The sequence below is a fragment of the Varroa jacobsoni genome, unplaced genomic scaffold (assembly GCF_002532875.2).
Source record: "Varroa jacobsoni isolate VJ856 unplaced genomic scaffold, vjacob_1.0 scaffold_421, whole genome shotgun sequence".
Taxonomy (NCBI): domain Eukaryota; kingdom Metazoa; phylum Arthropoda; class Arachnida; order Mesostigmata; family Varroidae; genus Varroa; species Varroa jacobsoni.
In genome coordinates this window covers 57081-68678 of record NW_019213323.1, presented here as the reverse complement: position 1 = coordinate 68678, position 11598 = coordinate 57081, and the positions used below count along the sequence as shown (strand labels likewise).

The 11598-nt window shown below is 38.1% G+C and overlaps 1 protein-coding gene across 19 annotated transcripts in view; it reads left to right on the top strand.

Annotated features, from left to right (window-relative positions):
* Positions 1-8959, top strand: part of LOC111260279 (uncharacterized) — a 10266-nt gene extending 1307 nt beyond the window's left edge. For 9 of the 19 annotated variants that reach the window (XM_086968251.1, XM_086968244.1, XM_086968250.1 and 6 more), the window contains exons 3-8: positions 3098-4835; positions 5100-5318; positions 5692-5742; positions 6170-6390; positions 6654-6843; positions 8660-8959. In XM_086968251.1, the coding sequence (XP_086824377.1) occupies positions 4709-4835; positions 5100-5318; positions 5692-5742; positions 6170-6234 (462 nt within the window). In that variant the 5' untranslated portion in view covers positions 3098-4708 and the 3' untranslated portion in view covers positions 6235-6390; positions 6654-6843; positions 8660-8959. Of the gene's footprint in view, positions 1-1913; positions 1986-3097; positions 4836-5099; positions 5319-5691; positions 5743-6169; positions 6391-6653; positions 6844-8659 lie in introns of all 19 variants that reach the window. The other 10 variants (XM_086968249.1, XM_086968246.1, XM_086968239.1 and 7 more) reach the window with 5 other exon arrangements.
* Positions 8960-11598: the final 2639 nt, after the last annotated feature.

The following is an 11598-nucleotide window of genomic DNA, read 5'->3' as shown; positions in this document are numbered from 1 at the left end:
TACAAACCGATACAAGACGCCAAGCTATTAGAAACACGCTCTGAATAAGCAAAGTTCATTAACATGTCTGACTGTTTCAAAGCGAATCACCCATTCCACTATTCTATACTAAAAAAGATCGAAAATTTTCTCAGCAATAGCGTACATTTTGTGTTAGAGTCGATAGGAAGTACTCAAATCCCCCTTGAGCCTCGTCAAGTTGCACTGATGGTATAATCCTGGAGCCTCTTATCTATATCTTGTTGATGAATCCTGTCGATGTTGGATTCAATAATCCAAAATTGTACGCTTTCTTGTAAAAATTGATGTAAAAATATGCTAAAGAACTGGCAAACACAATACGGTGGAACTGTTTCAATATATCCTCAACAAAGCTTTAAAATGATCCAATAGATCAAATTTGAATCTATCCGCTGAAAATGTACTTTGCGCACGGAAATCCCAATCGTGTATATTTTATTGGGTAATTCAATTTACCGAGAGTAAAAACCATTTACAATCTAAAGGTTTCGATGACTAGTATCTTACATAGAACGCGCAAATGATAAAAATTCGCCTACGACATGCCGTGGTAAATAAATTTTACGTTCATTCTAAAATGCCCACCCCACCGAGTATAAAGATAAAATATCTTATGGACCTGACCGTCAATCGGCATTTTGCCACGAGAATTCTTTAGGACGGAATCGCCGAATCTATTAAGAATGTTTTCGACACATTGTTAAAGATCTTCTTAAATGTTCTCAGCAATTAGTATGCCGTCCCGGCATTCAACGACACCTGGTAAATTCAGCTTCCAGAATCTTCCATAGACATTTGCATAAATATGAATAAGCTTCTGTGGATATTTATTACAAAAATTATTATTTTGTACAAAACTCTAGAATCCTTATTGGACGGGGTGATGCATATATTGCAGCGTTGAGGCCTGTTTTGGTATAACATTTTGCTGCTTGTATTTTGTAAAAAAAACAGTTGGCTGTTGTCCTCAAAGGGTAGCCTACAGATATTCATTCAAATTTATACAAATGTCTATGGGTACTCTGGATCAAGTTGACCAAAGAAAATAGACACGAGCTTGGAAACACAAGGGAAGAATATTGCGTCGGAAACGTTTTTAACTAATTTGACAATTATGCCTTAAGCATCAACGGAGAGAAACGTAGAGTCATAACCGGTCCGAAACCAAGCGAAGGGAGTACTTCAAAATCTGCAAGTGAGATTTTTGCAATTAATGAAAACACCAAACCTAAAGAATAGTTTCGAATAAAAAGGAACCGTTTGGTGAGGAAAAATTTGACTCTCTATTTGCACCGGGACTAGCGAACATTAAAAAATCACTAAATGAACCATTACAGACAAACATTATGTTCGCATGATCTGATGAAAAGATAAACTAAGTCACTACATTGATTACTAATGCCATTTGATTTTTTTAAACTAATGGAATGTAGATTGAGGTCTTATCTCAGATATTTCTCGACAAAGCCTATAATATGTTCTGTAGTATTCTACTCTAGAAACCTGTTCAGGTTTGAACAGAAATACGCAGTTAAAAGCTTCAACAGTAAGAGGAAGGTTAAAAAATCATTATTTATTTGCACGGAAACAGATTAATTCCCTTGTAACTGATAATCAAGCCTTTTTATTAATATTTTCCTCAGACAAAGTCATACTTCCAAAGAAATGTCTACAGAGATCCGTCGTTTTTCATCTCGACTTCGATCGATGTGTGACACTGAAGAACTCAGATGAGCATGCAAATGCGAACGACTTTCACGTTTATCTTAGAGTTGTGATGACCTACCATCAATATATATTCCGCAAGTTCTCTGCATCAATAACTTGCCTCAGTACCAATCTACTGAAAACAATAAGGGTAGATACAACGTGTACAACAATGTTACTTTCAGATTTTTCAATTGATTGCCGATGACGATATTGCCAGAGCCCTGCGGAAATAAATCATCAAGGAACTGCAGATGGTACACTTTATGACAGATCAAATGAAAGGCCAACAATTGATAATGATTCCAATATATAATCTTCAGGTGTGGAGTCTTGCAAAAGTCAAGAGACACTTCTGGGAAAATCTACCGGTTCCTTTTCTTACAACTTTGCAAAGCTCTGCTAGTCTGTATAGATAATTAAGCTTATCGACCTGGGGAGCGCAAGAAGTTCCTAACAGCTTTCGTCTTTCCCGCTTTGTGTCTGGAATCAAATGTCCAGCGATAACGAAAAGCCACAGTTTAGAGCAGCGCTTGATTATAAGAAAAACCTTATTGCTTATTACTTTATATCGAGATATTTTTCATTCACAATATCGAGATGGGAAACTTATAACGGTCACACTCCATAAGTTGTTACGACTCATTTTTAGCTGAATAGATATGCGGGTGGTGAACCCTGTTGGACTTGGGACTCAGCGAATCCACGGGTGAACGCTGAACAACTACTTCATTCATTGTGTAGCGCAGCTTGTAGAACCCACTTTATAGTTGTGGGCCCCGCTAGCAGTGATTAGCAGACTCCTTAGTGAAAATAATAACACCGAAGTGACAACCATACATGTTCAGTGTAAAACATTCACACGCGCTGGTTAATCGGAAAAAGTAGTAAGCGAATGATATGCAATATACTAGCAAACAGTTAAAACAATTTATTCTCCAAAAAAGGATCCCACACCACAGATTAATGATAAAATGCCATCCTACAAGCTATGGTATTGCGAATGACAGTTGAAGCGCACCTCGTGAAGAGGCCGGACAATGATGTCAGTGAAACACCAGCTTGAGACGAAGGGAAACACTCCTCTAGATAGGGCTACGAAATAAATTTCCTAGCATATATTAAACAGCAAAACACATAACACGACCGGAAGAAAGCTAGATTCTACATAACACAAAAAATACGTTTCGGATTAATATGTAAAAGATACGTAGACCAAATTAGGCGAATAGGAAACAGTTATAGTGTTTCTCAGAAAATAAAAGAAATATAGCACTTATTTCTACTATATCTAGATAATACACAAGGGTTCCATTATTGTAGTGAGAAACTAAATAGTCGTTAACAATATTATTATTTACTGTCCTAGAGATCGGGCTCGATTAGCAAACGGAGAAAAGGCCATGGGTCGATCTTCAGTGACGCTGATTCGTTGCAACGTTAAAATGTCTACAGCTTAGGTGACCTGAGCAGAGATGATCACGAATAAGCATGAAAACCGTTGTATTCTGACATATCATCTATGTACATATATATACATAAGTCAATAATACAATTCCCCATTAGTTGAAAATGTCTAGATTATAATGGAGTCTAATTGCTTGCTTAGTTTGGTAATTTTCATATTTGAAGTTTTACGTCCGGTACTGCCGTTAAGCATCAATTCAGTTAGCTCTTTTAGTTTTCAGCACGAAACGAAGTTTGTCTGCGCCCGGTTCTGGTCAGAGGTTCTTAGACACCGCACGAGGACGATGTTCGATTGTCTGAATGAAGAAAATGTTGTTGTTGTGATAGATAGTCTAACGATTCATTTCGACAGCGGCGCTTATCCAAACGTTACGTTTATAAAATGTATGTATTGCCTCTAGTTGTAGCTAATGCATGAAATGAAGAGATCAAATATTTATGGCAATAGTTTAAGGAGAGTCAAATTGGCCCTTGGCGTTTTATCGCGCCAAAAATCCCTTGGATTTTCGACTCGCGGACCGACATGGCCTCAGATACTTGATGCGCTCAATCTATGACCACTTGTAGCAAGTGGTCATAGATTGAGCGCTGTGTACAATAACTGGCGCATCTATTTATCTGCGTCACTATGAAGTTCAGCTGAGTAGCGAACGGATCGAGAATTCACTTGCAATTATTGTAAAAACTAATTCTTAAACGATCAAAAGGAACACTCGTAACGATCCCCAAGATCCCCGAACTTGTGTAATTTCATAAAGTAAAGAACGTCGACTGCATATTTTTACATTTCATTGGGAATCGTTTTCTCCTTGACCAGTATAATAAAGTCTGCAGTATAATAAGGACAGTTGTTATTATTTTAACGAAATTGTTAGAAGTGAACGAATAACGAAATTTCATTCGCCGCAGATGTCAGGTTTTTCGTGCCTTCAAGTGCGAATATACACATTGGTACATTGATACGAGCTATATTAAAGACGTTCAAACCTAGCCACTCTTTCAATGCTACTGATCTGGGGCTGCGCATCCGCTCAGATGGAGTCGGGCGGTTTTTTCAAAGTTGTCTTATAAGGTGATGATATCTCAATGGCACGAGTTTGTCTAGACGACAAACACAAAAGGAATCTGCTATTCCTTAGAACCGAGCTACCGGATAAACGAAATTTAGTTCTTGTTCATCACGTAACGGGAGGTAGAATTGGCGCTGTTAGACTTTCTTGATCCTGTGTATGGATGCGCATGCGCACACAGTACTTATCTTAAACCGTGCGATTAAGTACAAGAGAGTTGTTAAATTATCAACAGTCATATAATCTCATTATATCGATTCGCAGTCACGTTTCAAAATATCGTCTCTGCACAGTGTCTATGCAGAGATATTAGTGTTAGATGAAATGATAAGAAGTGTTCAATTGCAGTAAACGTACCAAACATGTTGTCATACATATATATATATATATATATATAAAGGGATTTAGTCTACCTTTAGGAAATTGTTAGCGAATTAATGTAGATGATCATAATACTATGTATTATGGTAGCACAGGCATTTTGTAGTATAGTAGCTATCTTTAAGCTGTACCAATTTGTACCGAAAATGAGCCGATTTTGTGTAGCTGGCAGACATAACAGTACAGCAGGTAAGTTTGTATACCTTATCTTTTTTGTCCCTTTCGGGTTCTCATGCATCGACTATTACAATGATAAAACTTGAATAAATTACCTCAGATAGATACAATGGCGTACATAGACGCGATGTAGTTCACTTAGTATAAGTGAAACTATGAGCTAACTGGTTTGAGGCAGGTGTCTTATATGCTGAGAAAAAAAAATTAAGCGTTGCTGGTAGACTATTCTTAGGTGTCCGTCCATGCTAACGCGATGACCACCGGCTACTGTTGCAGAAGGAGGCCCAGTTCGACTGATTTTTCGAAAGAAACCAGCGCCATACCAACTCAGTCATTCAGGACGGCGCAGAAATACTGAGCGACGTCTTGCGAATAGGCGTGGCATATTTCTAACAAGTACAATAAGTATGTGGAACCACCAAAAGAGCACAAAACGAAAAACAAAGGGGGCGGTTCGAGAGCTAGTTTGGTGTGGAAAACCAAAATTTCTAACGAGTACGTGTTTCATCATTGTTAGGCTTGGGGTATTTCTCTTAACGAAGTACACAAACTATAAAGAATATGCTTAAACATAAAACAACATGTTTTCGACATAAGTAGATGGAGGCAAACGTTCACTAGTAAACTACTTTACGTTCAATAAATTACACTCTACCTATAAAAAAAAGTGTAATATAACGGCTTATAAAAACTAGCAAGTACATTTTCTTACAGATTTAGTGCAACTGTTACGTGTTACGTGTCACAATAGCAAGTTTACTACGCTTAAGAAAAAAATATTGTCTATATTTCTTTACAATTTTAGGTTCCTTTCAACGTTTCATGAGTGGAGTGGTTAGTCTACACTACGATTGCTTTTTTATTTCAGTCAATCCAGGACACCCAAGCCCCTCAGAGTTGAGAGACCTTATGAAACCGGGTAGGTAATGTCTCAGAAATCGCATTACATGAAACTACATTAACTTCTGTCTAAGTTACATGCAAGCTATCCTATGTACATTTAACATGATTGTAGTTACGAATTTTGTATTGCCAATACAAGTTACTGTATTACAAAAAAAGTAATGTGTATCATATGTAATCCGACAAAGGTGTTAAACAAAACGAAAGTAATCACAAATTTTATGTCAGCAAATTTTCGACGTATTAAAATGATCCTTTTGTTTTTTGTTCTACAAGATTTTTTACGACATACTATCACTGCTAACTAGATTTTCTGCACAGGGGTGAAACAGCGATGTCGCATCATTCTCTTTGACCCCCCCCCCCCCCCCCAACGACTACTAGTGTTACCGGCATGCTGGGAAGCGCATTTATTTAATATCGAAAGTTACTTAACTCGACAGATGAACTCCGGCCTGCTGCAGGCCTATCTGAGCCTCGCGGAAGATCCAGTATGCGCCGCCCGTGACAAGTTTGGCGTGGTGCATCGTGCTATCCTGAAAGACAGTTCTCCTACAGGCTATGTGGTTTGGTTAATCGATAATTACAGGAAGATAATTGCTTCTCAAATCGCTGCTTTACCCACAGACTATCACCCTGAGCAGATGCACAATGCTGCGCTTAGGTAAGCGCCGCGAAACTTTTTCACATCAGTCCTTCTCTCTGCCTGTCAGGCATATTTGTCAGCTGATAATAGATTTGCTCGTTTAGCATAATTTGCTGTGGCTCATAGAGCCATTGTGCAGCTAGTGTCATTGGCATTTGTGAGTACCTTTACACAAAAATATTATAATAATTTGTCTTACATATCTGTCTAGCACGCCTACTCACGGTGGACACATATGTATGCGTGTTTGTATTACTAGTTGATTCTCCTCTCTTTTCTAGTGTTAGAGTGGCCCAATGCCAAAGCCGATTCCTAGGCACAGTAAGTCAGAGGAAGGAAATCTTTCGACGGGCTGCAGGGTGATTATCAGCGTCCTTAGCCATGGCCGAAATGAATCGATAGGGCCAACCGTCCTTATCTTTGATGAAAATTTTGAATCCATTACCCACGTGTCAAGCCGCTTGTAAAACGGTGAGTTAATAGCTTGATGCTGTGAGTTCACCGTTGGAATTAGACTTTTATTTATATGACGCGCATAGACAAACTAAATGTTGCTGATTTTGTGCCTGCCCTATGACGTTGCCTATTAGTCTTAAGTAATAATAATAAACATAGAAAAACATTGCGGATCCTTTAATACAATCAAGTGATACTTATATACTTGAATAGTTCATCATCACCTAATGATTGCATAGCCATAAGGTTTAACGGCAGTTCTTTCATCACGTTCTGATGCTATTAGCGCTTTAGCCAACAGAAGAGTTTATGAAGTAGTACGCAACAAAAAAACGTTGGCTTTGAACCAACCATGAATGATCTTTGTACTCAGAAACATATATTTTAGATATAATGTGGCATTTTTCATTCAGTAAGGTTTAGTGTAAACATCTATTTTTGACGTACCCTAATTGATGAATGAGCGCGAAATTATCGAAGTTTAATTCGAAAGGCGTGATAATAAGATTGGTGATCATGCCGGTATGGTCCATAAGCTCATCTGTACCAACTATATTAACTAGAGGAAAAGAAAAAAAACACGAGTTGTCTTAGAAATTTGCACAGACTCTATCTTACGGAACAGTCTACGGCTAGCCAACCATTGTCAAAGGGCAAATATTTGGTATCGTTAGAGATTTCAAGGTTATCTATATCTGTAGTGTTACATAAGTATCAATTCATTTATAGTGATAATACCGACCTAGATACCGAGACATGTGACCTGAGTACAATCATACGTACGCTAACTAGGATGTAGACCTAATAATCTTTGGCTGCATGAGGCAGTCTCTATCGGAAATTACGTGCTGACTGCTAGCCGTACCGATTCGAATATTAAACTGAAAGTTTCGAATAAGTCGACCTAACGCACGTTTGAAGGTCGCTGCTTAACACAAGTTATTTTGGCTACCTTGTAGGAGAGGCCGAACTGCATTTTCAGTAGATGATAAGACACAGTGTTTTATTGTAAATAATATATATACATGTTGAAAACAGTAGATCTTGCTAATTTTATGTCGAAATAATTTGTTAAATATCATATGTTAGACTTGAGAAACTCAAACATTCGAAGGACTAATTATCGATCCTGAACAGATCACGACCGTTAAATTATTTGCAAATGTTCTATATATACATTGTACTGCAAAATCACACGTTTTTCACCGGCTTGGAATTCGCATCTAATTTGCCTTAAAAATGAAATTTTTTGTTTTACATAGAAAAGTTCGAATCAGCCATATTCTTAAACGAGTAGCCTTATCGTGTAGCTACTCAATCATCATTACTAGCTCTACGGGTAATAATAGTCACGATCAGTCACGCAGGCCGTGTACATGCAGACCCAAGTGCTCTTGGACCAACTTTCAGCAGCTTGGCTCTCAGCCAGCTTACAGAAAATGTTTATCCTTCAATCATGATGACAGCATGGTCTAGTCAACATCTGAGTTTATAGCCAACTTCGGCATCGTTTGAATCATTTGCGTCAACCTGCGAACCTGATCAAAATTCACTAATACCTTGTCTACTCTGGCAGAAGCTCTTTTATTCGTTCTACAATAATAAATAAAGGGAATACAACGGAACAAACAAACAAACAAACTTCGATTCAGATAAATAAGAATTACTGTAAATACACGTACTGAAGGATTATCTTTATCTTCACCGAACTATACTTATATTAAGAACTGGATTAAATGTACGTTTCGACCAATCGCTCCATGAAATGATTAGTTTTATGTGTATTACGCACGGAACAATCTTCCATAGCTTTAATCGAGATGAATTTCAGGTCCTCCGCAATCTCGGATGGTCACCACCATGAATTCCTTATCATTCTGGGTTTCAAGCGCATCTAGGTATTCGTGAACCGCTGCCAGACCGTCATCATTGAGACTGCGACACATCATTCGGATAACTGCGCCCACCGATAAATCACCGAATGCTGATGTCTGCTTTGTCAAGTTATATCATTAATAAATTTCGCTTACTTTATTTTCAGTGTGTATATATATATATATATATATGTACTGTTATTCAACCATTTAACGACAATCGTACATATCAAATAAATCTAGCGGATACTTTTCAAGCAGCCTATACTTAATCGTCGTCACCAAAATGTGGTCAGTACGGGCTCGTGGACGGTGGGTTGGAAGGCACTACGAAGTGCAGTTAGAAATAAAAGTGTGGACAAGTGAAACACTGTCGTTTTTGTTTCTAAGAGAAGTAGCCTATTAGCACAATCTTATAGAGGATCTAGAGAGACAAAGATTCGTCTGCATTACACATCCATTAATCAAGCCATATATGACGATGTCCTACCTGTTTTTTAAACTCGTCGAGTACAGTTTTTCGGCCACCATTTGCAGTGGTCAACATGGTGCACGCGATAAATTCGTTGATCCTTCCGACCGACAATGCACAGATGTTGGTAAATGGATCCACTGGTATTGGTTTTTCAGCGGAAACCATCGAGACAAGTAGGACAGTTACCCCGATAAACACTGTATCATTGGCGAGCAGGAGTTTTAAATAATTTCTGCGGTTAGAGGCAAAACCACGCCGGAACCTGCCAATTGAACATGTTTCCGTTTTTGACGTGGTCACGACTTGCATTGTTCATATAGGGGGATCGAATCAGTTTGAGGTTGTGCCTACTCGCAGACTAACGTTATACTTGCACCCGAAACCACTGTATAAGATAAAACTTATAAATAACTGATGAAACTTATAAATTATATTTACTGCAAAAACACGATTCGCGGGACGCGGGTCTGCGGCTAATAGAGAGACAACGGCTAATTAATTGAATTGTAAGTTAGAGTCTAATTGATCGAGCAAATTAGTCGAACACCGTTATCGGTGATCATGATCTAAATTATAAAGACATAATAATTATTCCGCTGACGAATCACTTAAAAGCTAAATTAACATAATTTGCTTTTCAGTCATTTTAATTAGTGAGAAATTGTTTGTCATTCGATTCGCAGGATTTTTTAAAAGGAAGTTGTTGCGTTTTCAAGTTCCATCCTAGTTGCTTAATATTTTGACGTTATGTGCTAAGCACTGAATCACATTAGTCTATCATATATCTCTTGATATTTTACCAGGTGTAGTAGACGTTCCAGACCCCCGTCCAAGCAAATTGCTGTGGATTCAGAACGACGATTATAGAAGGCGGAACACTTGCTTGAATTGGGAACTACGCGCGTCTTAGCAGTACTCAAAAGCAACTATTTCAGAGTTAGTAAATAATGTTCTAAGCAAAGTCATGATAGTTATGCAAGAGCTGTGCTCATTTTTCAAACAAACGCAAAACGTACATGTTCAGGTTTATATACAACAAGATTTCTTCGTTCTTCGGATCGGAGTACCGCTACGGCGTGTCCGACTCCTTGCTAAAGCCCGCTCCAATGATCTGATGTTTCCCGTCACGCCAATTATTCCTGCTTTATCCATTCGTGATCGCTTCTCTATAAAAAATGAACTCAGTAGCAGAATAACCATTGTGTCTGCTCTTGATTTCAGCGCTTGCTTGAGGCATTTGCGCCATAAAATTTCACTAAGGAACTCGCAACTAAGCATGTTTCAAATATTGATTCGATTTCAAAAGAGGTAAGATGCTAAACCAAAAGGAAGTTCGACAGTCCATATGTTCCTAGATCTGCCTGTACCCCCAGAACAGAAACCGAAAAAGACCGCTTCTCTGAAGTGTGCTATTTTCAATACTGTTAGGTTTTCTGAGCAAAGCAAACACTATCTGTATAACTTCGACTGAATTTTTTTTGCCTTGTTTATAAGTTGTAAGTTGTCTAGTTTCACTAGATAGCATACAAAATGGCCTCGAAAACTTGAACTTATAAAATACGCTGGTCGAATATTACAAAGCTTTAGGAAGTTATCGTGGCTTTCAGAAATGGAGAGTACAAACTGTCAGATACAGGTCTTGCGTGAAAAGTTGAGCAATTAATGAACACTAGATGTTATTGAAAAACAGTACACTTATCGAATCGTTCTCTATTCGTGTGGAGAAAACAGCAAATCTTGTACTGATGCGGAGTGTAGAAAGGGAAGTGTAGAAGACGCACCTATTCGTCCATACATGGCATCTCATGAGCTGTTACAAGTCCGCTAACACCAGATCAAAATGTTGTACGTGACATTTATTACGGCCTGCTTTACGCTCGATTAAAATGAGCTCATGGAGAAAGACCGAGGAAAAAATCTGGTGCCTTGGATGGATGTCGCAGTTTTGAAGAACATATTTTTTTCATCTGATTTGAAATGTTCCGAATGAAAAGCGCGGGAAATATGGAAGTCGTAATCCTATAAAACGACTAAAAGCCACTCCTGAGTTGGAGAATCGAAGCTGAAGCTAGGCGACTGATGCGCAGAGAAAATCGACTTGGATTGGATGACCTACCGAATATAAAAAACGCGAACGAGTTTAGGGGATCGTACAACTTTGTTGTATGTAATACAGGTCTGATGTATCACAATCTTGTACATGTGTAAGGGTGGTGTGGTAAAAGAGGGTCTATAAGAATAAGGATTAATTTATTTAAAACAATTCGTTGTATATAGGTACGCGTAACTTCATTAATTTAATAATAATGATGAAAGTAAAAAATATAAACTTTGTTACCTGGTTTTTTAAACGATTCTGATTTCTGAGTAATGACAATGTGGCGCATAGTACAGTACTTTACAATGGCTTTACAATGGAAA